Genomic DNA, 26980 nt, shown 5'->3' on the forward strand with positions numbered 1-26980 from the left:
ACAGACTGAATCACAGCTTGTGGACTGACTTCTGGAGTCATGTCCGACTTTTGTAAACTGAAAACTGTAACATCCACATTGAGGAACAGCTTCTTCCTGATAGGCATTAGGCTATTAAACATAACGAATAAGCTCTGAACTACGAAATGCTATATTATTTGTCATTTGTCACACACACACCCCCCCCCCCCCCGGTTTTCGACAACGACATGGAACACTTGTCCCGCACTAAACATAATCGATGATCAGCCCTTCCACAGACATGGTGAGTGGCTCTGAAAAGAGCCTTTGGGTCACTATGTTGAGTTTCTCTCACTTACTTGCTTGCTCCGCCGGTTTTCTTGGGCAACAGCACGGCCTGGATATTGGGCAACACACCGTCCTGAGCGATGGTCACCCCTCCCAGCAGCTTGTTGAGCTCCTCGTCGTTGCGGACGGCCAGCTGCAGATGTCTGGGGATGATGCGGCTCTTCTTGTTGTCCCGGGCTGCGTTGCCGGCCAGCTCGAGGATTTCAGCCGTCAGATACTCGAGCACAGCAGCCAGATAGACAGGGGCTCCTGCACCCACCCGCTGAGCATAGTTGCCTTTCCTCAAGTGCCTATGAACACGACCGACCGAGAACTGCAGTCCAGCCCGGGACGAGCGAGACTTGGCCTTGGCCCGAGCTTTGCCGCTGTTTTTTCCTCGACCAGACACCATAGCCATATGTTTTGGTCTTGCCCTAAGCTAGCAGCCTTTTGGAGAAGTGCTTTTGACTTGATAAGCAGAGCCTATGGCCAGACTATTCCTCCAAACCCACTGTCAGCCATTTTCGGTACCCCTCCCAATACCAACCTCTCTGTTGCGGTGAAACGGGTCCTAGCTTTTACAACCTTGTTAGCCCGGAGACTGTTCTTGCTTAACTGGAGGCTCACCTGTCCCCCGACACACACCCGCTGGATTAAGGAGGTGCTTTACAATTTAAAGCTTGAAAAACTTAGGTTCTCTCTCAAAGGCTCTACCAAGACATTCCTAGATACATGGAACCCTTTCTTGGAACTTGTTAACTCTCTCAACTTGTCCCCAGACTCGGAAGAGGACTGAGTGCTTTCCACCATTGTTCTGCTCTACTGCAGCTGCTCTCCCCTTAACCCCCCCCACCCCTCCCCACACTTATTTATTTAATTACTTGCTTATTTACTGTTATTAGTGACCCGTTTTTTTAAATTATTTTTTTAAAACATATTATTTTTTTTTTTTAAGTACTTTTTGTTTCGTTTATCTTAACATATTTGTGTGGATGTGTACGTATGTGAGTGTTGTTTGTCCCCGTTTAGTTCTGACCTGATTCGGGTGGGTTGAAGGTGGGTAAGGGTAAGGGCTTTGAGGGTCACTTACATACTGTTGCACAATTATGCCTTGACTGTCACTGTCTGTTATCATTGTATGTATGCAAATTGCTGTGAAATTCAAATAAAAACATTTCAATCATAAAAAGGACATGATCTCATTGGTGTGAAGAATAACCCAATCACAGAACTGTTTTATCTACCAATCAAAACCCACAACAGAAAAGCGCTGAAAATAACTGCCAGTCCCTCCAAAACTCGAACTTTGAAATAGCCGCCAAACTATAAATCTGTATGTCAATACAATTTGCTACATCACATAATCAGAGTTGGGAGTGAGAAATTGCGAGAGACCACGCCTGAGGGAGCGTAGCCACCGAGGGGGGGTGAATGGGGTTAGACTGTGGGAGGGGGGTGTCCCCCGTCCATTGGTATGGAGCTTTTGCATTTTTCACCTTGAAATCGTGCAATCTGGTGCATATTGTAGCCACTCTTTTAACTTACATTTGAATACAATATTTATGCTTTAAGTTGGATTAGCTATGAATAAGGTTAGGCTAAATTACATTCCTAATTACATTCCACAGTAGAGCCAGGCTGTGATCAACAGATGCAGCACATGAATGATCTCCGTGTATTCATGTATGGAAATCAGATTATAATCAAGCACTTGGCCCAAGTTGACCATCCTGGGTCTCACTGCACACCTGGTACTACTCCTGACCCTGACTCCAGTTGCATACCTTCTCTCATTCATGACCCTGAGTTCAGCCTTGCACCTGGCCCCCTATTCTACCCTGATCATATCTGCTGACCTGCTTAGGTTCCCAGTGCTGAACACTCCCATTGTCCCAGCTTTGACTGCACACCTAGTACTATTCTAGACCTTGACTCTGGATGCACACTTGTCATTGCACCAAGCCCCTCTGCACTGACAATATATCTGGTCCACGCATAAAGCTTACTAGGGCCCTATACAACTGCAGAAGGACCTCTTTGCTCGTATACTCAACTCCTCTTGTTATGAAGACCAGTATGCCACTTTCTTCACTGCCTGCTGTACCTGCATGCTTACTTTCATTGACAATAGAACATTGAACAAGGACCTCTAGATCCCGTTGTACTTCTCCTTTTCCCAACTTGAAACCAGCATCCAGTGTCCCAGTACCTCACCCGTGTGGAATCATGATCGATAAATCTCAGCTAGGATTCATGTAATTTCTTCCCCAGCTTTGTACCGTATCCTTGAATATGGCTGATCATCAGTCTGAAGAAGGGTCTCGATCCGAAATGGCGCCTATTCCTTCGATCCATAGATGCTGCCTCGCCTGCTGTTTCTCCAGCACTTTTGTCTACCTTCGATTTTTTCTCCATCTGCAGTTCTTACTGAAAGTCCTTAAAGAATGATCTGCTTCATACACACAGCACCTGCTCTACCATATTGAAGACTTCCCCGTGAATTCTTCAAGCTTCGTCACCTTCATGTATTTTTATATATATTCAAAACAGAGGAGAAATACTCTCCAAGGTCCTTGCCAACCTCCTGCAGCTCCACACATAGATTTTGGTCTTTGACGGAGCCATATTCTCTCCAGTTACTTTTTCCATTTTTCTCTTATAACCATATAACCATATAATAATTACAGCACGGAAACAGGCCATCTCGGCCCTACGGCCCCCTCATCAAAAACTCAACTACCTCTCCTCTTCTATGTCAAAGCCATCTCATTCCCCCATTTTTAACTTCCTTATTCCTTCCCATGCATACTTCTGCATCTCCTGTACATACCCAGGGATCACTTGATAGTAGCTGGCTGTACCTGAACACACCTTCCTTTTTTCTGACCAGAGCCTCCATACCCTGTGACCCAGAGCTCCCTCCTCCTGCTGGCCCTGCCCTTCACACCAACAGGAATATTCAGAACTTGACCGCTCACTATCTCACTTGCTGGACGTGCCTTTATACTCAAACAACATACTCCTGTCATTTTTGTAAGATTCTGTCATATACTGTTAACATTTGTCTAGTTGCAGTTTATAACTTTAGCTTGCGGAGCAGTTCTGCATTTTACCATAACTGTATCAACACAAATTGAACTAAAATGCCTCCCCATCTATAGTTTTAACAAGAATAGGTTAAGCTTTGCCAACCCCATCTGAGCCCTTTGCACCATGGCTGTCCTGGTCTATATCCAGAAACGTAAAATCCACTTCACAGCCTTTGTTATTCTTGCAACTGATTGGAGAAAATCATCCTGCATCTTTGCTCCTCTAATTCCCAACAAGATCACCCCTATATTTCAATGTTCCATTGATTAATCCTCAATACTTTCATTTTAGATAACTGCGTGGTGTTCCCCCTCATCAAAAATTCAACTACCTCTCCTCTCTTTCTCCTGCTCCATCTCGCCTGTCGCACTGGTACCCTGGAACATTAAGCTACCAACCTGACCCTCCATTAACTATATTTCTGCAGGAGTTATAATATCCCAATCCCATGTACTTATTCACGTCCAGTCCGGCCTCTTTCATTGAAATAAATGTCATTTAATCTGACACCCTTTGCTCACTCCCTGCCCTGCTGCTGCATGACACATATATTGAACTTGGTGTTGCTGACTTTGCAATCAACTTGCAGCTTCCACTTGCCTCGCTACTGCTTTGGATCCCACACCACTGCCAACCAATTTAAACTCTTCTCTGGTATCGTGAGCAAATTTGCCTGCCAGAATATTGGTCACCCTCCAGTTCAGGTGTAACCCGTCCCTCTTGCGCAGGTCACTGCTGCCGTAGAAAAGATCCCTATAATCCAATTCCAGCATCTGCAGTTCCTACTTAAATGCTATAATCCAATAATCTGACTCCCTGCTCCAACTTTTCAGCCATGCATTCATCTGTCCCATCCTCACAGAATTTCCTTCTATTCCCCTGACTATCAAGTATCCTATCACTGTCGCCTGACTGGTCTCATTCATCCCTACTGTGCCACAGAGCCAGTCCTAGTAGCACAGACCTGGATGTTGCTTTCTGTTGCAACATCACTAGTTCTCCCTCCCCAACAGTTAAAATGACCCACGACTACAAACACATTGATTTCACATCCTTCCTCATTCAGCCTACATGTCTGGTCTCCTCATGCATGCTGACAATTGAGAGGCAGACAGTACAGGTGCACAACCTTTAATCCGGTGTTCCGGAAACCGAAAAACTCCGAAAACCGGCCATTTTTTCCAGATGTCGTCTGCACACCAAAGCTCGCGTTTGGCACCAAACTTGACCCGAAACAACCCACGGTCAACCCAGGTCTGTACTACTGTAGCAGCTGCCTCCTCCCCGGAGACCAGGAGACGCTTAAACATCTGTAAATCATTGCTTAAATGTTAGTCAGTTAGTTTGGAGGGCTTTTATGTGAAGGGGGGGGTGAAGGGGTAAACTTTAATTCTTAGTCCCCTACCTGGTCGGAGAGGCGGGGAGCGGTCAATGCCTTACCGGGTCGCCGTGCAGTAAGCTCCGCAGCGCTGTGGCCGGTGGGGCTGCGGGCGGCGCCGGTTGTAGCTCCGACCCCGGCAACTCTACCCCTGGCTGCGAGGCGCTCCAAATCCAGCGCGGCCCGCGGCCCGCAGCCGGACGCCCCAGCTCCGCGAATGTCGGGAGTCGGCGGTGTCGCAGCGCTGGGATACCAGCGGGGAGCGGGCAATGCCTTACCGGGTCGCCGTGCGGCAAGCTCCGGAGCGCTGTGGCCACCGACTCCCAACGTTCACGGAGCGTCGCTGGATTTGGAGCCGCGCAGCCAGGGGTAGAGTTGCCGGGGTCGGAGCTCCAACCGGCGCCGCCCGCGGCCGGACGGAGCCCCCAGCTCCGCGAGGTTGGGAGTCGCCGACCAGGTAGGGGACTAAGAATTAAAGTTTCCCCCTTCACCCCTACTCCACCACCACCACATAAAATCCCTCCAAACTAACTGACTAACATTTATGCAATGATTCTCCCGGTCTCCGGGGAGGAGGCAGCTGCTCCAGACTTTTCAAGCCGCCCGCGCTACCTACCTAATCTACGCTAAAAATCTTCCATTCAGAAATCCGAAAATGTCCGAAATCCGACAAGTGTCTGGTCCCAAGGCTTTCGGATAAAAGGTTGTGCACCTGTATAATCCCATCATAGAGATTGTCCATTTCTTATTCCTAAATTGTAACCATACAGTCTCATGAGACGATCCCTCCAGGATATCCCCAGTACTGCTGTAATGCTCTCCCTGATTAGAAGTGCAAAGCTTCTGCACTTTTGCAACCGGCTCTGAATTAATCCGGGGAGAATTTAACTTCTCCTCAAAGGGACATGGAGCTGCCAGTTCTGCCCTTCCTTCAGTCATGTTTCTGTGATTGTAACAAAAGTATTCTCCCATGTGCTCTCATGATCCACAAACTCTCAGCTCACCCATCTTACCCGTGAGGCTCCTTTCATTCAAGTAAATGCAGTTAACCCCACCGGCCCTTCGCGAGATTCCCCTCCTGTCTCTGTCTACTCATCCCACTGGATTTCACTGTCCCATTTTCTACATAGCCCACCTGATCAGAGTCACTGTGGATCCCAGCCCCCTGCATCACTAGATTAACTACTGAGTAGCCCTGGTGCAACTATCAGCGAACTTCACTATGTTCCACCCACTGCCCTCCCCAGCCATCTCTGTTGCTGAGACACATTTCTTTCTTCCTCTGTTCCAATCAAGCATGTCAGAGTTAAAATGTCAGCCATTTCCCTTTCCACAGATGCTGTCTGACCTGCTGAGTTTTCCACCATGTCCTACATTTCTTCACATTGACATCAGAGTTGCCGCTTCTCATCAACAGCACGGCCATGACACAAGTTCCCAGTGAGTCCCACTGCCAGCAGCCGTCGGGCACTAAAGCATTTGTCAACAACTGTACTCAGTCCTGTCACTGACACAGTCTTGGGATAAACTTGCACGTCACACAGATGCCATGTTTTCACTCCTCAGATCAACCTGATTTGTCACACTATGCGCCAATGTGTAAATCAACCATCTTGGATGCACAAACATCATAAAATATTCAGATTTCTTCAGATCAACTGTCCTTCAAACCACTTCAATTTCCAACCCCACAGACCAGACACACTGTGTGAACAGTCACTGCACTCCCTCTATTGCACATACATTCTTCCTATGATAGACCTGGACATAACATACAAGATGCCGTCTTACCAGGTCTCCACGTGATCCCAATGAGATCTCTCTACACTGATCACAAATCCTAGTCACAGGGCAAAATACAAATGTTCTCCTGAACTACTTTCTGAGCCTGCATGTTAACTTTCATCACTTTGTTAACAAAGACTCTTAACATCTCACTCTGTTCCCATGTAGAGGAACAACTCCAGGATTGTTTGGAGTCTGTAGACTGTGCAATGTTCAGGGACTTGGCAATGGACCTGAATGAATACGCCACAGTCGTTACAGACTTCATGGGCAGCATTGAGCAGAATTTCTGGCAGTTTCCCACCAGGCCTGAGTGACTGAGCTGTCAGTCTACCTGACCTGAGTGACTGAGCTGTCAGCCCAAGAATCCATTCGGCCCACAATGTCCATACTTGCCCTCCGGTATCCAGTCCTTTCGTCCCACAACACCCATACTAGCGCTCCAGAAAGCCCCCTCCCCACTGGCCACCAATATTGGAATTGGTGGAGAGGTGGAATATTGCGTTGGGGGACCAGCCCTCCCCGTGTGAACATGGGACCCAACGGGTCCCACTTCGTCTAGTATCCCTATAAACCTTTCCTATCCATGTAAATGTAGTGTCACGCCAAAGATACTGGAGCTTGGTGTGACGCGAACGGGGCAGTGGAAGCGGCTTCTGATTGGGGGAGCGAGGGATTGCAATGTTTCACCGCAGATATCCAATCAGAAGGTTTATAGCGAAGTGTGATTCATGTCTCCGACCACCCAATGACGATCCGCTCCTGCTCCATCCCTCATTAGCATAGGGTGACGCCGCTGCCTATTTAATTCGCGCTCCGAACGTCTTCTGGTCACTTCATAGAGGATCATAGAGCGGATTATCTTTGGTTACTTTTGTGTTTGAAATTCACCGAGGAAATGCCTGAGCCGAAACCAACAGCCAAGAAGGGCGCCAAGAAAGCATTGGCGAAACCGGCTGTAGGCAAGGCGGGCAAGAAGCGCAGGAGGTCAAGGAAGGAGAGTTATGCCATCTACATCTACAAAGTGATGAAGCAGGTTCACCCTGACACCGGCATCTCCTCCAAGGCCATGGGCATCATGAACTCGTTCGTCAACGATATTTTCGAGCGTATCGCGGGCGAGGCTTCCCGCCTGGCCCATTACAACAAACGGGCGACCATCAGTTCCAGGGAGATTCAGACCGCCGTGCGCCTGCTGCTGCCCGGGGAACTGGCTAAGCACGCCGTGTCGGAAGGGACAAAGGCTGTAACCAAGTACACCAGCTCCAAGTAAACATCCACTCAATGCTGACGAAACACCGAAAACCCAAAGGCTCTTTTAAGAGCCACTCACACTTTCACTTAAAATTGCTGCAGTAATATTTCGACATTGAATTACAGCAGAATACTTTCTGAATGTTATCTTAGTTATTTCAGATGCTGTTTACTGATTAAATGTGGTTTCAGTACCCCGGGCATTCCTGGCAATCAACCAGACATGAAACTTCATTCCCTTCGAATCAGCTTGTGCCAGTCATCATAAGTTGTGCCCACGGGGAGACGATTAGTGCTATGGTTGCTGTTTTATTTGGTGAAGCTATTGCGGTTTATTAACTTCTGTCCTAATTTCTTTAACTGTTCTGAATCACATAAGTACTGACATTGGAACAGTAGTATAATAAGGCTCTAAACAGAATATCAAACAATAAACACATATCTATACATCTGTGATTCTGGAACCCGGACAACAGTTGTTTGCTGTAGATGTTGGCTTTATACATGAGGACGTAACGGGGAGTGAGAGTCAGCCCGGGTGGTTTATAACAAGACGCGCGAGTGGAGGCGCGTCCACACAAGACATACGAAGCGGTCCTCTGGACGGAAATACCCAGCCGGTGCTCAGCCCTTTGAGACACTGTAGGTGGCTCTAAAAAGAGCCTTTGGGTAGTTAGATTGAGGTTTCGCTGATCTACTTGCTTTTGGTGCCAGAGGCTGCGCTGGTTTTCTTGGGCAACCAACAGCACGGCCTGGATATAGGGTGATTTCACTAAAGGTCACTTTAATGCACAATATAGCATTGAAGTGTAAATTAAAAGACTGGCTACAGTATGCACCAGATTGCACAATTTCAAGTTGAAAAATGCAAAACCTCCATACCAATTTGCGGGGGACACCCCCCTCCCACAGTCTAACTACGCTCCCACGGGCCTGGTCTCTCGCAATTTCTTACTCCCAACTCTCACCCAATGTTTGCAGCCCTGCTAAGAGTCAGAGTATAGAAGTGATTTCGACAAATTGACCAGATGGTACCAGCACAATAACCTGGCTCCCAATACCAGTAAAACCAAGGATCTGGTTGCGGACTTTGGAAGAGGAAGGATGAGGGCCCACAATCCTGGTAATATCAATGGAACGATCGTGGAGAGAGTAAAAAACTTCAAATTCCTGGGCATGCATATTTCCGAAGATCTTTCCTGGACCCAGCACACTAATGCAATTATAAAAAAAGCACATCAGTGCCTCTACTCCATAGACCTACTCTACTCTCTAATTTTAGATAACCATTGCTTTCTCCCTCCTTCCCCTCCCCCTTCCCAGCTCTCCCACAAAGTCTACTGTCTCGGCTCCTTCCTTTCTTTGTTCCTACCCCCCCCCTCCCTCCTCCCCCTCCCCCCCCCACCCCCACCGACATTGGGCTGAACAAGGGTCTCAACCCAAAACGTCACCTATTCCTTCTCTCCATAGATGCTGCCTCACCTGCTGAGTTTCTCCAGCATTTTTTGTCTACCTTCGATTTTTCCAGCATCTGCAGTTCCTTCTTAAACATCAGCGCCTCCACTTTCTGAGAAAATTACGGAATTTGGTGTCAAAGGGGATTGTTATGTCAAAGACCAGTGGAAGTGGATTGGGAGCAACGGCTAGAGGGGGAAACGATCTGGTGTGTGGGACGCATTAAACAGTGAGGGAGTACAAGGTCGGAGTCAGCAGGCCCCTGTGAGATAAATAAGCAAATGTGCTGACCTTGGTTTAGTTCTGACTCTCTCCATCCCTCCCCCACCCTAATTCTGCGACTAGTTGCACTGTTGTTCTGATAATTTTACTGATTTTATGCCTCCATGTCACCTTAGCTAACAATGCACTGGGCCCGGGATATTAACACTGGTGGAACATCTCTCGAATTTCATGGAGCTTTATAGCACAGAAACAGGCCACCTGGTTCACCTTCGCCATGGTGACCATGTCTGCATTCTGGGTCAGTTCCACTTGCCCACATTTGACCCTTAGCTTCTAATCCCGTCCTATCCCAATGTTGGTCAAAATATATTTTAAACATTGTAATTGTACCTGTTTCCTCAACAGCTCATTCCAAATATGAACTACTCTCAGTTAAAATGTTGCCCTGAGGTCCCTTTTAAATCTCTCCTCTCACCTTGGCCCGATGCTTCTTCATAATCAACTTCAGCAAATTTACAATCATTCCATGCTGCAGGCTTGTCTGTTATTAGATGATCAATAAATAAGTAGTTTGGGTGATTGTGCAGGCTTTAAACAAGAAACATTGAGAAATATATTTTGGCAAATAATAAAATGTCCTGACAGCTTAAACACCCTTTCAAAGATATTGTAAATTTGCTGAAGTTGATTATGTCCAATTAACAGCTGACAATTATCCCATTCCTTAGCTTGCATCTGCGGAAAATTTATTTCAAAACGCATTTATGGTTTACGATTATTTAAATGGTAAATTTAGCTTCAGAATCGTTTTCTTTTTGCATGTTAAAACCTACCTGAGAACCATGGGCGGTTTTGCCATTTTACTGATGGATTTTTCACTTTTAAAACTTTTTATATAACAAATGAGTAAAGAAAAAACTTCAATAATGCCTTACTTTTGATGAAATGCAGTGAGCAAACGCGATAATTTCCGATATTTTTTATCTTTATATCCGCAGGGCGAATGTCCGCTAATCACTTCCGCTGTAGTTTCCTCTTCAGCTCTCTCTTCTCTTTACCTTCGTTTTTTTAAATCTTTGGGACTCTAAAGTAGGATAGCTGTGTCTCACGGTCACCCCGACTTGCACAGTTATTTACAGTGCAAAAATTAACCGTTTTAGCGGTTTTTAACAGGTTTGAATGTACGCGTTTCTAGCCAAAGATCCTATAGCTTGTTTCTAGCAAAGATCCTATAGGATCTTGGTTTCCAGCATTAATAACAAGTACCGGAAGTGACGTATGGATTTTGCGGCTCCTGCGTGAAGACCTATGACCCAGTGACCTTTCGTGCAATCACCCTATAGGTGACGTTTCGGGTCAAGGCCTTTATTCAGACGACATATATAGGAGACGTCTTAAAGGACAGTCGTGGTCCCTGGACATGCGCTCTGGTGAAATGATTCTGAAACCGATTTACGTTCTCCCCGTGACCTGTGTGGGTTTTCTGTGGGTGCTCGGGTTACCTATCACATTGAAGACGTTCAGGTTGGTAGGTTAATTGGCTTGGTACAATTGTAAATTGTCCCCAGTGTGTAGGATAGTGCTCGTGTAGGGGGATCGCTGGGCGGCGAGTATTCGGTGGGCAGAAGGGCCTGTTTCCGCGCTGTGTCTCTAAAACTAAAGGATGACAAACGACAGCTTTCTGGGACCGGACAGGACACGAACAGTGAGTGAGAGCGGCTTCTGATTGGCGGAGCGAGCGATTATGATTAGATATCCAATCAGAGCGTTTACAGGAGAAGTGTCATTAAACATCTCACCGACCGTCCAATGACGATCCGCTCCTGCTCCATCCCTCATTAGCATAGGGTGACGTCACTGCCTATTTAATCCGCGCACCGAGCGGTTTCTGGTCACTTCTGTGCAAAGATCGTGTTTTGTTTTTGTGTTTGAAATCCACCGAGGAAATGCCTGATCCGCCGAAAACCAAAGATGCTGTAGGATCTTTGCCGAAAACAGCCGCCAAGAAGGGCGCAAAGAAAGCTTTGCCGAAATCCGCAGGTAAAGGGGGCAAGAAGCGCAGGAGGTCGAGGAAGGAGAGTTACTCCATCTACATCTACAAAGTGATGAAGCAGGTTCACCCGGATACCGGCATCTCCTCCAAGGCCATGGGCATCATGAACTCGTTCGTCAACGATATTTTCGAGCGTATCGCGGGCGAGGCTTCCCGCCTGGCGCATTATAACAAGCGGGCGACCATCAGCTCCCGAGAGATTCAGACGGCCGTGCGCCTGCTTCTTCCCGGGGAGCTGGCCAAGCACGCCGTGTCGGAAGGGACAAAGGCGGTGACCAAGTACACCAGTTCCAAATAAAGATCCACACATTGTTGAAAAAACAAACAAAACCCAACGGTTCTTATAAGAGCCACCCACATTTTCGCAGAAAGAGTTGTACTAATGTTTCGACATTGAATTGTTTCAGGATATTTCTGGTTGTCGAATTATTTCACATTCTGGTAAGTGATTAAATTAAATTCCAATATACGCGGGATATTCCAGGTATCCATGTTGCGTTCCTGTCCATCAAACAGAAGTAACACTCCTTTTCCTTCACGTCAGCTTGTCCCAGTCATCATAAATTGTGCCCACGGCCAGTCGGCTAGTGCTGCCGTTACTTTTTTATTTGCTGTGGGTATTGGGGTTTATGAACTCCTGTCTTCATCTCTGTAACTGTTCTGAATTGCATTTCTACTCGGCAATTCGTCCAGTTTTTCCAAGGAGGAACGTTTCACACTGTCGCCCAAACTCCGACTTTTGTGAAAATGAACCAAACGATAATCCGAGACCGTTTACATAGTGACCGATCGCTAATTGATTGCGAGGATCGATTTTTATTGTAATCGGTTACCGGCCCAAATAAATCGTAAATTAAATATTGTGTTGTATTGCCCAGGGTTCAAGGTGGTCAACAATCAAGAGTATTTAATTGTCATATGTACCGTGAACGGAACAATGAAATTCTTACTCGCAGCAGTATAATAAACATCTTAACGCAATGCACTTACATAAAAAATGATAAGCAAAAAAGCAATGTTTATGTGATGTAGCAAATTGTATTGACATACAGATTTATAGTTTGGCGGCTATTTCAAAGTTCGAGTTTTGGAGGGACTGGCAGTTATTTTCAGCGCTTTTCTGTTGTGGGGTTTGATTGGTAAATAAGACAGCTCTCGGATTGGGTCATTCTTCACACCAATGAGATCATGTCCTTTTTCACCAATCACCAGCGGTGCTCTGGATTCCTCAAACAGGTATAAGAAAGGCGAGTCTGTGATAATTTTCTCATTCTGCGTGTACAAAACATCAGGAGATGTCAGGACGAGGAAAAACCAGCGGCAAAGCTCGGGCCAAGGCCAAGTCTCGCTCATCCCGGGCTGGACTGCAGTTCCCGGTCGGTCGTGTTCACAGGCACTTGAGGAAGGGCAACTATGCTCAGCGGGTGGGTGCAGGAGCCCCTGTCTATCTGGCTGCTGTGCTCGAGTATCTGACGGCTGAAATCCTCGAGCTGGCCGGCAACGCAGCCCGGGACAACAAGAAGAGCCGCATCATCCCCAGACATCTGCAGCTGGCCGTCCGCAACGACGAGGAGCTCAACAAGCTGCTGGGAGGGGTGACCATCGCTCAGGGCGGTGTATTGCCCAATATCCAGGCCGTGCTGTTACCCAAGAAAACCGGCGGTACGAACAAGTAAGCCAGAGAAACTCAACAGTGACCCAAAGGCTCTTTTCAGAGCCACTCACCATGTCTGTGGAAGGGCTGATCATCGATTATGCTTAGTGCGGGACAAGTGTTCCTTGTCGAAAATTGAGTTGTTTACACAGTGGTAGACCAACTGCCTTAGAGCGCCAGAGACCCTGGTCCGATCCAGACTACGGGCGCTTCCCTGTACACAATTTATACGTTCTCCCTGTTTCCTCCCGCACTCGAAAGGCGTCCAGGGTTGGAGGCTAATTGGTTTGATATAAATGTTTAAAAATATATTGTTTTTCAAACACTTATCATTTGTTGGATAGTTCATGTGTGAGGATCGCTAGTCGGTGCGGACTCGCTGGTCCGAAGGGTCAGTTTCCGCGTTGTACCTTAAAACTAAACATGAAACAGCGGTTGGCTGATGCGGAAAAATGCATTTTGGCAGATATTCCTCAGAACATTGGCAGCGACCTACAGTAAGAGATCCTCCTCGAAACCAACTCCGTTTCCCTCTCACCTACAGAACAATTAATGCAGCAACACTAACAGCGACTAATATCCAGCCTCGGGCAGAGCTGAATTCCTTCAGTTTCGCTAGCGGATCAGTAAATCCGCACCGCATACAATTTATGGGGACATATGTCGATATAAATTGATGGAAACGAAATTGGATGGCAATCACACTGCAGTCTTTTCTCCGATTGACTGAGCTCCGACCGCCGGAGAGAGGAGAGAAGCAGCGAGAGGTAGTATTGGCTGGAAGTAAGTGAGTCAATTAGTTAATTGTGTGTATGTGTGGTGGAGGGTGTGTGTGTAATCAACAAATAACAAATGGGACAAATAATATATTATTTCGTAGTTCAGAGCTTATTCGTTGTGTTTAATAGCTTGATGGCTGTCAGGAAAAAGCTGTTCCTCAATGTGCAGGTTACAGTTTTCAGTTTACAAAAGTCGGACATGACTCCAGAAGTCAGGCATAAATCAGTCAGCCCACGAGAGCCCCCGCCTGAAGCTGCCCCCCCCCCCCCCCCCTCTCTCGGCTGCAGGACGTTTGCCACCCCCGGGGTGGAAGATTGCAACCTTCACGTGGTCCGCCCTGTTTCGAGTAATGCAATCAACTCGGCGTGCACAAACAGAAGATCAAATAGAACAAGTTGTCCTACAACTTTAGGCTGTGCACGCCGCACGAAAGAAGAAGCTATCCCCCACCCCACCCCGACAGCCCCTGCCTCAAAAAAACGTTTTGCACAAATTCTTCAGTGAGTCCAGAGTATTGAGAATTACAACAATTTACAACCGCACAATCTCTCTATCCGGTATCCGGTAGGCGGCGCGGATCTAGCCAGCAGCGGCCTCTGCAGCCTGTCCGCGTTTTTATTATTTTTTGTCTGTGTTTTTATGTAGTTTTTGTTATTTTATGTTGGGGTGTGTGTGTGGGGGGATGGGGTGGGGTGGGAGGGGGGGGGGAAACTTTTGAATCTCTCCCTGCACTGGAGACCCGACCTTTTCTCGTCGGGTCTCGGTTGTCGTTGAGGCCGCAACGAGGAGCGGCCTCCAACGGGAAGAAGCCGGGGACTCTGGTGCCGACTCACCGTTGCCGTCGCGGAGCTGGCCGAGACCGGAGCGGGTGGAGCGGTGGAGGAGCGCTGCTGCTGTTGCTGCCGCTGCTGCTGCTGAGTCGGAGGCTGCTACTGCGGGTCTGCGGACGGCGGCACCGGGAGCCCGCGGATCCCTGGAGGGAGACCGCTTTTCGGGGCTCCTGCAACGGCGAATTCTCCCGCCCGAGTTGCGGGGTTGAAGAGCTCCTGGAGCGGGGCCTAACACCACTGCCCCGCGCGGCTGGAATGGCCGCGGGACTTTGCGAGCGCACACCGGGGGCTCCAACACCAAGACCCGGTGTGCGACCTCGCACCACCCGGCGTGGCTTCAATGGCCGCGGGACAATCGCCATCGCCAGCCGGGGGCTTTGACTTTGACTCTGACATCGGGGGGGGGGGGGGAGAGTGCAGTGGAGAGATAAGTTTTTTTTGGCCTTCCATCACAGCTATGTGATGGATGTTTATGTAAAATGTAATTATGTTGTGTCTGGGGTCTATTTGTGTGTAATGTATGGCTGCAGAAACGGCATTTTGTTTGGACCTCCAGGGGTCCAAATGACAATTAAATTGACTCTTGACTATATTAAAATTGTCACTTTTTTTTATCAACAGCAAAGAGGCAGTGAGCAGCAAGAAATAACTTAATAACTCTCATTTTAACATTTAAATTGTTCTTATATTTTAAGAGTAATTCGCAATTTAAACTTTAATAAATCCTCTTTCCTCGTTTCATGCCTGCGTGTTCTTCATCACAATGGGAACCTAATAGGCAGGAATGGCTGCTCTGTGGGAGTGCCGCTAAGAGTCATGTAGGGAGATGGACTGAATGTGTGGGGGGGAGGGAGGGGAATGGCAAGGAGCAGAGTGGGGGGATGAAGGGAGGAGCGATAACTGAATGAACTGCCAGTGTACCAGGCGTGAGTGACTGCACTGCCAGCCCACCAGCCATGAGTAAGTGAACTGCCAGCCCACCAGCCGTGAGTAAGTGAGCTGCAAGCCCACCAGCTGTAAGTGACTGAACTGCCAGCCCAATAATCCATTCAGTCCACCCTCTCCCCCTTATCTCTCACAGTCTGTCACCTGTTTCGGGCAGAATTTCTGCCAGTTTTTCAGCTGCCAGCATGGCAGGCCTCAGTAACTGAACTGCCAGCACAAGAATCCATTCCGCCCGAAATGTCTATACTAGCCCTCTGGAAACCAGTACCTTCGGCGCACAACACCCATACTAGTGCAACAGAAAGCCCCCCCCCCCCCCACACACACTGGCGAGCAATATTGGAATTGGTGGAGAGCTGGAATATTGCTTTGGGTGACCAGCCCTCCCGTGTGATGCTGGGACCCAACGGGTCCCACTTAGTCTAGTAGATTATAAATGTGTGAATGTGGTTTAGCCACTTCACCATTCACTTGATCCCAATCCATTTACAATACAGACTGTGAGTGAATTAATTATCTGATAGGAGTTTCTGGGAATGTAACCTCCCATTAATTTCACTGGCTAACCATTCAAAACAAATACGATTCATGGAACATAACAGCGGTTGGATTTTTATGCAAAGGGGATTAGGTTATGGACAGGTTATTATTCATATACCGGGGTCAAATCCTCACTTAGGTGTAAAAGTTGGTTCAGTGAAAGGACCGAGAACTTGTAGTGATCTTGATAAGAAGTGAGATTTCAGGGGACTGACAACACAGGAGGTTACAGTTAATACATCATGTTCACCACAGCAATTAAACCACATCAACAGCAGCAAAATGCAAATGCAGTACCTTGTTCATATTAGTCTGCTCTATATATAACATTGTGGGTGAAATATTTGGAGACGGAGACAAGCTGAGAGGGAATAAGAAGATAAAGTTTCTGTGTCAGTGCAGAGGGTGGGAACATAACAGCGACACCAGGACTGAGAGAAGAACCGCAACATTTAGAACTCAATGGAGGAGGACAACGGGGTTAACATAGAAACATAGAAAATAGGTGCAGGAGAAGGCCATTCGGCCCTTCGAGCCCGCACCGCCATTCATTGTGGTCAGGGCTGATCATCCCCTATCAATATCCAGTGCCTGCCTTACCCCATATCCCTTGACTCCACTAGCCCCTAGAGCGCTATCTAACTCTCTCTTAAATCCATCCAGTGATTTGGCCTCCACTGCCCTCTGTGGCAGTGAATTCCATAAATTCACAACTCTCTGGGTGAAAAAGATTTTTCTCACCTCAGTCTTAAATGACCTCCCCTTTATTCCAAGACTGTGCCCCCTGGTTCTGGACTCGCCGAACATTGGGAACATTTTTCCTGCATCTAGCTTGTCCAGTCCTTTTAAAATTTTATATGTTTCTATAAGATATCCTTCTAAACTCCAGTGAATACAAGCCTAGTCTTTTCAATCTTTCCTCATATGACAGTCCCGCCATCCCAGGGGTCAATCTCATGAACCTACGCAGCACTGCCTCAATCACAAGGATGTCCTTCCTCAAATTAGGAGACCAAAACTGTACACAATACTCCAGATGTGGTCTCACCAAAGCTCGATACAACTGCAGAAGAACCTCTTTACTCCTATACTGAAATCCTCTTGTTATGAAGGCCAACATTCCATTAGGTTTCTTCACTGCCTGCTGTACCTGCACGCCAACTTTCAGTGACCGGTGTACAAGGATGCCCAGGTCTCACTGTACCTCCCCCTTACCTAACATAACCCCATTCTAATAATAATCTGCTACCTTGTTTTTGCCGCCAAAGTGGATAACCTCACATTTATCTATATTATACTGCATCTGCCACGCATCTGCCCACTCACTCAACCTGTCCAGGTCACCCTGCAATCTCCTAACATCCTCTTCACAGTTCACACTGCCACCCAGCTTTGTGTCATCCGCAAACTTGCTAGTGTTGCTCCTAATTCCCTCTTCCAAATCATTAATATATATGGTAAACATTTGCGGCCCCAACACCGAACCTGGTCTGTAATTCCCGGTTTTCTTTCTCGCTCGGGTTAATTAAGATGGTGGAGAAAGAGCATGAATGAAAGCTTGCGGGAATATAAAAACAGACTGTAAAAGCTTCTTTAGATATGTAAATAGTATCAGATTAGTGAACACAAATGTAGGTCCCTTATAAGCAGAGACAGATGAATTTATAATGGAGAAACAAGGAAATGACAGAACTGTTAAATGAGTTCTTTAGTTCTGTCGTCACTATAGAAGACACAAGCAATCTCCCAGAAATACTAGGGGACCGAGGATTTAATGAGAGGAAGGAACTGAAACTAATTCACATTAGTCAAGAAATGGTGTTAGTAAACCGTTGGGACTGGAGGCAAATAAATCCCCAGGGCCTGATGGTCGACATCCCAGCGTACTCAAGGAGGTGTACCCCAGAAATCATGGATGCATTGGTGATCATTTTCCAATTTTCACTCGACTCTGGATCAATTCCTTGTACTGGAGGGTAGACACTGTAACTACACTTTTTTAGATGTTTTCAAGAGAGTTAGGTTTTGCTCGTAGGGCTGAAATAATTAAGGGATATGGGGGAAAAAGCAGAAACTGGGTACTGATTTTAGATGATCAGCCATGATCATAATGAATGGTGGTGCTGGCTCGAAGAGCAGAATGGCCCAGTCCTGCACCTTTTTCTATGTTTCTCACTTTAGGTAGCCCCGGCATTCTCTCTCGCTCTATCCCCCCCCCCCCCCCCCCACACAAGACGCACTAGTTTCTCAGCTAAGAATGGCCTGTTACTTTTATCATTGTTTCTTTTTTGCATATCTTTCATTCATTGTTCTTTACATATCCATATCGCTTGTTTCCCTTTTCCCTGATCAGCCTGAAGAAGGGTCTTGACTTGAAACGTCAACCTCTCCAGAAATACTGCCTGTGCCACTGTTTTGCTCCAGCTTTTTGTGTCTATGGACTGGGCAGTGTTCATCCATTTGTCCAATCATCTTTGATTCTGGACGTTCTTGTTGCTGAACCAGGCCATGATGCAATTATAGAAATTAAATAATGTATTTGTTGGCATACTGAATTTCTCCAGTCTTAGAAGTAGAAACATTGATGCACTTTCTTTATGATTGCATCAATGTGCTGGGGCCAGGACAGATCTTCAGAAATATGCATGCCCAGGAATTTGATACAGTTGCATATGGATGTGCAGAGACCCAGTTCCCTGAGCTTGGTCTTGGACTGAGTTTGCTTTTGTCCATCTCCCTGCTGTCAGTGCTGGAGTTGCACTGGGCAGTCTCCATGCAGTTCTGAGATGGTTTGTGCAGGTCTGTGCCCTTACACAGGTACGTGTAGGGGGTGTTGCTCTGGCAGCAGCCATGTCAGCAGCGCGTTGGTTTTGTTCAACTTTTTTTATTTTTTTAGTATGTTTTAAAGTATGTGTTTGGTGTTTCTCGGTGTGTTTTGTGTGGGGGTGGTGTGGGGGGGTAAGGGGGAAACCGCTTTGGTCACCTCCTCCATGGAGAGGCAACATTTTCCAGGTCGCCTCCCCCGTGGCCTAACATCAAGGATCGGCGCGGCCTTTCCCGGAGACGAGCTTGGGGCTTCAGCGGCGGGCGCAGCGAGGACTCTCATTGTGGACCGGGTGACCCCTCGCTGGAGGGGAGCGCTCCGTTTCGCTGGCCCGGGGCAGCCTGAAGTCGCGGTCTGCAGAGCTCCAGCTGGTGCGGCGTCTACAGCCCGGGATCCCTCGTGGGGGACCCGGGGGGGGGGAGAAGAAGCCACCACTGCCGGCCCTGGAGGGGAGCTTCGACCACCAGCCCTGCGGTCTGCGGTGCTTCTGGCTGCGATGGAGACTTTAAATCTCGACCGCTGGCCTGCGGCCTACACCAACCTAAAGCCGCGGGGGGGGGGGGGGGGGGGGGGGAAATGGAGGAGGACTGGCCAAATTTTGTGCCTTCCACCACAGTGATGAATGCTGTGGTGGATGTTTGTGTTACATTTTTATTGTGGTTGTGTGTTCTTTATTATTGTACCGCTGCAGCCAACCCAAATTCCACCGACCCTGGTTGTGTGGCAAATAAATTCTATCTAATTCTATCTAATCTTACAGTGTTGGGAGTGGCTGGTGCAAATTTCTCAGACCACAGGCTGTGTGGTTTGTACTGGGCTGTGACTTCACAGTGTAGTGCAGGGGGTGTTCCTGTCTTTATCTGTACAGGAGGGGTTGGTGTTGGAAATCTGTTGCCCCACAGGGAAATGTGAGGTCCATGTCATTACATTATTGTGCGGTGTGATGGTCAAATAGTGTGTGTTTCCAGGCCTGTCTCCTTGCAGTACCGTGCAGGGAAGTTTTATTGTTTCCTGTTGGTACACGTGACAATAATTAACCTAAATCTTTTTAATTCACACAGTGAGTGCCAGCCATCTGTCACTGTATAAAATACAAGTCATAATGTGATAGAGCTTTACAGCATGGAAACCTAAGTTGACATATTGGGCTAGTCTCTTTTACCTACTTTTGGCCCATATCCCTCTAAAATCTTCCTTGTATCTGTCCAAATGTCATAATTGTATCCACCCCTATAAATTCTTCTGGAAGCTCATTCCAGATGTGGACGACACCCTGAATAAAAGTGTTGCCCTGAGGCTTCTCTTAAATTTATCTCATTTCACCTTCATCGTGTGCCTTTTTTATGAATCCTCTATCCTGGGGGAAAAAAAAACTGTTCGTTCAGTTTATCCTGCCCATCAGTTTCAGGTACACATCAAAAAGGTCACTGTTTAGCCTTCAATGGTTCAAAGTATAAAGTCCCAGCCCATCCATCCTCTCCCTATAATGCAAGCCCAGATAACATATGGTGCATCTCTTCTGAACCCGTTCAAATTTAATGACATTCTTGTAAAAGCTGGGTGGCCAGAACTATATACAATACTGCAATCATGGTCTCACCAACGACGTGTGCAGCTGCATCATGATGTGGCAACTTTTGTACTCTATATCTTTCCCAGTGAAGTAAAACATGCAAAACACCGTCTACACCACACTGTCCACCTGACTCACCATTTTCAGGGAGATGTACACCCAGATCTCTGTGTTCTACCACATGCTTCAGGGTCCTACCATTTATGTGCGTCCTGTCCATTGTTTCATGGACAAAAATGAGCATCTCTTATTTGCCATCTGCCCATCCTAGTCTGCCCTTCCTAGGTGAGGAGAGTGTTGGTGGTAGTCATTTAAATACAGAGAATCACCGTTCATACCGCTTCACAAGCTAAAAATCACATGCTATTCCTCCAATGTCCAGACGGAAAGGTAAATTGTTGCCGGCCCTGATTTGTCCCGGTCTTTTCTCACCTCCAACTTTCCGCCCTCGCTACTCCCTCCCCAATTTCTCCACACCCCCTCCCCAATTTCAGGCTGAACAAAAACGTCACTTATCCTTTTTCTCCTGAGATGCTGGTTACTCCTGCACTTTGTGTATATCTTTATTATGAACCAGCATCTGCAGCTCCTTATTTCAGCCAGTTCAACACAGGGATTAGCGGGCTTTCTAAATTTAAATTCTGTTGTTGATTGACGATTGGAAATGTCTTTACTTCGGTGGTGGGAAAGATGCTGGAGTCAATTATTAAAGAGGTAATAATGGGTCATTTGGATAGCAGTAAAAGGATTAGTCCAAGTCAATATCACCAGACTGATTCCTGGGATGTCAGGACTTTCATATGAAGAAAGACTGGATAGACTTAGTTTGTACTAGCTAGAATTTAGAAGATTGAGGGGGGATCTTATAGAAACTTACAGAATTCTTAAGGGGTTGATCAGGCTAGATGCAGGAAGATTGTTCCCGATGTTGGGGAAGTCCAAAACAAGGGGTCACAGTTTAAGGATAAGGGGGAAATCATTTAGGACCGAGATGAGGAAAACATTTTTCACACAGAGAGTGGTGAATCTCTGAAATTCTCTGCCACAGTAGGTAGTTGAGGCCAGTTCATTGGCTATATTTAAGAGGGAGTTAGATGTGGCCCTTGTGGCCAAAGGGATATGGAGAGAAGGCAGGTACAGGATACTGAGTTGGATGATCAGCCATGATCATATTGAATGTCGGTGCAGGCTCGAAGGGCTGAATGGCCTACTCCCGCACCTATTTTCTATGTTTCTATGTCTATGTTTCCAACATGGATTTATGAAAGGGAAATCATGCTTGACTAATCTTCTGAAATTTTTTGAGGAACTGACAAGTAAAATGGATGAAGTGGTGCCAGTGGATGTAGTGTATCTAGACTTTCAGAAAGCCTTGGATAAGGTCCCGCATGGGAGACTGATGACTAAAATTAGAGCACATGGTATTGGGGGTAGTGTGTTGTCATGGATAGAAAATTGGTTGGCAGACCGGAAGCAAAGAGTAGGAGTGAATGGGTCCTTTTCAGAATGTCAGGCAGTGGCGAGTGGAGTGCCCCAAGGCTCGGTGTTGGGGCCGCAACTGTTTACCATGTATATTAATGATTTGGAAGAGGGAATTAGGAGCAACATCAGCAAGTTTGCGGATGACACAAAGGTGTGTGGCAATGTGAACTGTGAAGAGGACGTTAGGAGGTTGCAGTGTGACCTGGACAGGTTGAGTGAGTGGGCAGATGCGTGGCAGATGCAGTATAATATAGATAAATGTGAGGTTATCTACTTTAGCGGCAAAAACAAGGTTGGGGAAGTCCAGAACAAGGGGTAACAGTTTAAGGATAAGGGGGAAATCTTTTAGGACCGAGATGAGTAAAACATTTTTCACACAGAGAGTGGTGAATCTGTGGAATTCTCTACCACAGAAGGTAGTTGAGGCCAATTTATTGGCTATATTTAAGAGGGAGTTAGATGGGGCCCTTGTGGTTAAAGGTATCGGGGGTATGGAGAGAAGGCAGGTACAGGATACTGAGTTGGATGATCAGACATGATCATATGGAATATCGGTGCAGGCTCGAAGGGCCGAATGGCCTACTCCTGTACCTATTTTCTATGGTTCTATGCTGCCAAGAAAGGTAAATCTTGTGTCGTTTTCCACAGGTTCCCCATTGATTATCAGTTGGTCTATTGGCTGCTGGCCTCCAGTCTGCATGGTCTTTGTCTTTTGGCAGCTGATCTTTAATCCAACCTTTGATGCATTCTCCTCCAGAGCTGATATCTCTTTAAGGACTTGTCTCGACTCTGCTAGTAGTGCAATGTCATCGGCCAAATCTAGGTCTGTGGGGCGTCTTCCTGCTGCAAAAAAAACGAGGGCGGAGCCTCTTTCTGTCTGTCACTTTGTCTCCTCCTCTCCCCGCCTCTCACTCTCTGCGTATCTCGGGCAGGTCGGGGCGTAGTGTATAAAATGAGACAGCACCAGTTCGATTATCACTGAGCCGCGACTCGAGTGAAACAGCATCATGTCTGGCAGAGGGAAAGGAGGCAAAGGATTAGGGAAAGGCGGAGCAAAGCGGCACCGCAAAGTGCTTCGCGATAACATCCAGGGCATCACCAAGCCAGCTATCCGCCGCCTGGCTCGGCGTGGTGGGGTCAAGCGGATCTCGGGTCTGATCTACGAGGAGACCCGCGGTGTGCTGAAGGTTTTTCTGGAGAATGTGATCAGGGACGCGGTCACCTACACCGAGCACGCCAAGCGCAAGACGGTCACTGCCATGGATGTGGTGTACGCTCTGAAACGACAGGGCCGCACTCTCTACGGGTTCGGCGGCTAAATAACTACCCCCTTTATTCCAACACCAAACAAAGGCTCTTTTAAGAGCCACCCACAGCCTCACAGAGGGAGCAGTGACCACGAGATCTGATTAATTATAATTTGTTATAGGTTAACTGGGGCCGATGAGATTTGCAACTAATTAATATTGCATCCTGCATCAGTTAATGTGTTCCTGTAAATGAACATTTTGTTACATTGGTGATCGGTTGTACAGTTGTGGTGTGTTGTCAAAACACCGGTCTGGTGCCCCAACAGTCTGGGTGGCATTAGGTCATGAAGACGGGAGTTGCTACATGGAGACACACTGATTCGTGTCGGCGAAATGTCGCCTATTCCTTCCCTCTACAAATGCTGTTTGACCGGTTAAGTCATTTCACGTAATTGGAGTCGTCACACAAATGAAAGTAGATTAAATTTTCTCGCTGCGGATTGATACATTTTCCCTCATTCGACCTGTCTGAAATTCCCCAGCTCCCCACTCACTGCACCCCGTTGGGAGAGAGCTCCGTGTATCTGACGGAGAGAATGCGGACTGTGTAGAAACCCGGATAGAAGCGGCGCGCTTTGTGTGGGGAAGATGTTGGCTTTATTCATGGCAACTGGAGGGACGTAACGTGGAATGTGAGTTAGTCCGGGTGTTTCATACGACAGTGGATAAGCAGAACGGAAATACCTCGCGCCCACCCCAGCCGGTATTCTGCCCTTCGACAGACACGGTAGATGACTCTGAAAAGAGCCGTTGGGTCGTTAGATTGACGTTTCGCTGATTTGTTTGCTCTTACTGCCAGAGGTTGCTGGTTTTCTTGGACATGGATATTAGGCAGCATTAAAGATCATAGCAGCATCCGCCTTGAGCAATGGTCACGTCTCCCAGCTGCTTGTGGAGTTCCTCGTCGTTGCGGACGACCAAGTGCAGATGTCTGGAGATGATGCGGGTCTTCTTGTTATCTCGGGCCGCGTTGCTGGCCAGCTCGACGGTTTCAGCCGTCAAATATTCGAGCAGAGCAGCCAGACAGACCGGGGCTCCGGCACCCACCCGCTCACCATAGTTGCCTTTTCTCTAGGAGCCGGTGAACACGGCCCACCGGGAATTGCAGTCCAGTTCGGGACGAGCGTGACTGAGGCATGGTCTTGGCTTTGCTTCCGGTTTTCCCTCGTCCAGTCAATTTCCACAAACTTCTGCGGAAAGAGAATGTGGAAATGAAAGATCCTATAGGATCTTTGGTGGAAATTCTCCTGCACTGGTCCTGCTTGTAGCTTCTAGAGAGGAATGTGGTGGGGCGCTTACCATTGGTGGCGCAGCGCTTCATCTCATTGGTAATATGAAATAGGCCAATCGTAGAGCTGCCTCGTTCTCCAATGACCAGACGCCAATAGGAAAACAACCGTCGCTCCACAAAAGAACTGACATTTGAAAAGCCCGCCCAAAAATAACATATTTTCAGCGATACCTTAGACTTTAAGAAATTAATTATCATACATAAATGTGTAATTGAATGAATACGTTTATTGTCATTGGATAGTATTGTGCAATGACAATAAACGTATTCATTCATTCAATTACACATTTATGTATGATAATGGATCCCCGCATCCAGTTATTCTATTCTGACCCACCTACAAAACACACTGAGTGTGAATTAGTTTCATGGTGAGACTCCTAGGAATGCATTCTTACTATTTTAAACCGCTAACCTATGGGAACAAGATCGCTCTTTGCATAAACGACATTAGAGTATTGACGGTAGACAAAACTGCTGGAGAAACTCAGCGGGTGAGGCAGTATCTATGGAGCGAATAAAACTATTTTCGGATCAACTATTGACGATCAATTGTCTAATGACTCTCGGAGCCGTCGCAATGTTTCTCGAATAGAAACCGGGACTCACACGTTCAATACAACAGACTGCAGTCAATAAAAGTCAGTCACTTCACAACTAAAACAGCAGCAGCAACAAACACACAAACATCTTATTTACGTTAATTCAATCGAAACCAGTTACACTTGAATCACTGAAGTGAGACTCCACTCAGCAGCAGTATCTCGGCATCAATTCAGATAAAACCCCGCAGAAAGAAGAGAACATTGATGTAAAAGGACATTAGAAAGCCCCAGCTCTTTCTTCTGCCGGATTAGTGGCTCTTAAAAGAGCCGTTTGTTGTTGGTGGAGAGGTGGAGTTTAGGCGCGCTCCCCGCGGATACGGCGGGCCAGCTGGATGTCTTTGGGCATGATGGTGACTCGCTTGGCGTGGATTGCGCACAGGTTGGTGTCCTCAAAGAGCCCCACCAGGTAAGCCTCGCTGGCCTCCTGCAGGGCCATGACGGCCGAGCTCTGGAAGCGCAGGTCTGTCTTGAAGTCCTGAGCGATCTCCCGCACCAGGCGCTGGAAGGGCAGTTTGCGGATGAGCAACTCGGTGGATTTCTGGTAGCGCCGGATCTCCCTCAGAGCCACGGTGCCGGGCCTGTAGCGATGAGGCTTCTTCACTCCGCCCGTGGCTGGAGCGCTCTTCCGCGCCGCTTTGGTCGCCAGCTGTTTGCGAGGAGCTTTCCCTCCGGTCGATTTACGCGCTGTCTGCTTGGTCCGGGCCATTCTCCTTCAACAGTGGGAGCACAGTGTGAAATACAGGGACTGAATGACGGAGCCGGCTCTGGGACCCGCTTTTGTAGCGTTGATGAAGGGCCGGCCCACAGCCTCTGAATGATGGAGCAGAGATGTCACTCACGGTGTCACATTCCTGCGAGTGGCTGCAGGTCTGTCAGCACCAGGCGGCTGTTTCAGAAGGTCTGAGGAGAGAGTGGGGAGGGAGGGAGGGGGGGCGATACCAAGATTTGTGACCTGCGGGTGGGGTGGGGGAAGCTCAGCCAACCAGAGAGCACACATTCTAGGAGTGTTATTGGTTGAGGATACATTTTCAAATTGCCCGCCAATTTCGGAGCAGCCGGTAAACGAGGCCAGTCTTTTGTCTTATAATTCTGAATTCACTCATTCTGTCAACTTGACATCAAATTCACTTCAACTTCTCCCTTAAATAATTGACCGACCCTCCTGTTGCTGCATTAATCACGAGGTACATAGGTAAAAGGGAAGCTGACATCGCCTTGTGTATGATCTTTTACTGTCGGCTGTCGATATTCTTTGCATCGCTAATGAACGCGGGGATCAAACTAAACACTTTTGTGTTCAGTGGTTGAACTAAAGGTTTTATTAAAATACATCGCAATCTGCATCCACTTTCATCCCGGGTCTCTGCTCTCTCTGTGGTTGGCTCCAAGAGCCTTACAAGAGCGTCTGAAGAAGGGTCTCGACCCGAAACGTCAACCCTTCCATCTCTCCAGAGATGCCGCCTGACTTGCTGAATTTAACTTTTTGTGACTATCTTCAGAGCGTATCTTCATATCAACGGCAGTTACGCTTAGCGTGTATGTGTCGGTGACCTCATCCCTAATCATATACAGAGAGAGAGAGGGGAAGAGAGGGACAGCGAGTTAGGAGGATTAATCC

General features: G+C 47.4%; 6 protein-coding genes and 1 pseudogene across 6 annotated transcripts; 4 read left to right on the forward strand and 3 right to left on the reverse strand.

Moving 5' to 3' along the window:
• Positions 1-217: 217 nt before the first annotated feature.
• LOC129715926 (late histone H2A.L3-like) lies at positions 218-715 on the reverse strand. Its single transcript, XM_055665815.1, has one exon. It carries the CDS (start codon positions 704-706, stop codon positions 317-319), a length of 390 nt encoding a protein of 129 aa, XP_055521790.1. The 5' UTR covers positions 707-715; the 3' UTR covers positions 218-316.
• Positions 716-7377: 6662 nt separating this feature from the next.
• On the forward strand, positions 7378-7846 carry LOC129715928 (histone H2B-like). Its single transcript, XM_055665817.1, has one exon. The coding sequence runs from the start codon at positions 7440-7442 to the stop codon at positions 7812-7814; it is 375 nt and encodes a 124-aa protein (XP_055521792.1). The 5' UTR covers positions 7378-7439; the 3' UTR covers positions 7815-7846.
• A 3187-nt stretch (positions 7847-11033) lies between these two features.
• On the forward strand, positions 11034-11858 carry LOC129715925 (histone H2B-like). Its single transcript, XM_055665813.1, has one exon. It carries the CDS (start codon positions 11422-11424, stop codon positions 11824-11826), a length of 405 nt encoding a protein of 134 aa, XP_055521788.1. The 5' UTR covers positions 11034-11421; the 3' UTR covers positions 11827-11858.
• A 903-nt stretch (positions 11859-12761) lies between these two features.
• LOC129715927 (histone H2AX-like) lies at positions 12762-13378 on the forward strand. The gene has a single exon (XM_055665816.1). It carries the CDS (start codon positions 12824-12826, stop codon positions 13202-13204), a length of 381 nt encoding a protein of 126 aa, XP_055521791.1. The 5' UTR covers positions 12762-12823; the 3' UTR covers positions 13205-13378.
• A 9731-nt stretch (positions 13379-23109) lies between these two features.
• On the forward strand, positions 23110-23570 carry LOC129715929 (histone H4). Its single transcript, XM_055665818.1, has one exon. It carries the CDS (start codon positions 23164-23166, stop codon positions 23473-23475), a length of 312 nt encoding a protein of 103 aa, XP_055521793.1. The 5' UTR covers positions 23110-23163; the 3' UTR covers positions 23476-23570.
• Positions 23571-24292: 722 nt separating this feature from the next.
• LOC129715924 (histone H2A-beta, sperm-like) lies at positions 24293-24943 on the reverse strand (annotated as a pseudogene).
• Positions 24944-25575: 632 nt separating this feature from the next.
• On the reverse strand, positions 25576-26140 carry LOC129715923 (histone H3). Its single transcript, XM_055665812.1, has one exon. The coding sequence runs from the start codon at positions 26066-26068 to the stop codon at positions 25658-25660; it is 411 nt and encodes a 136-aa protein (XP_055521787.1). The 5' UTR covers positions 26069-26140; the 3' UTR covers positions 25576-25657.
• Between the last annotated feature and the right edge of the window lie 840 nt (positions 26141-26980).

Source organism: Leucoraja erinacea, unplaced genomic scaffold (assembly GCF_028641065.1).
Source record: "Leucoraja erinacea ecotype New England unplaced genomic scaffold, Leri_hhj_1 Leri_1522S, whole genome shotgun sequence".
In the NCBI taxonomy this organism is placed as follows: domain Eukaryota; kingdom Metazoa; phylum Chordata; class Chondrichthyes; order Rajiformes; family Rajidae; genus Leucoraja; species Leucoraja erinaceus.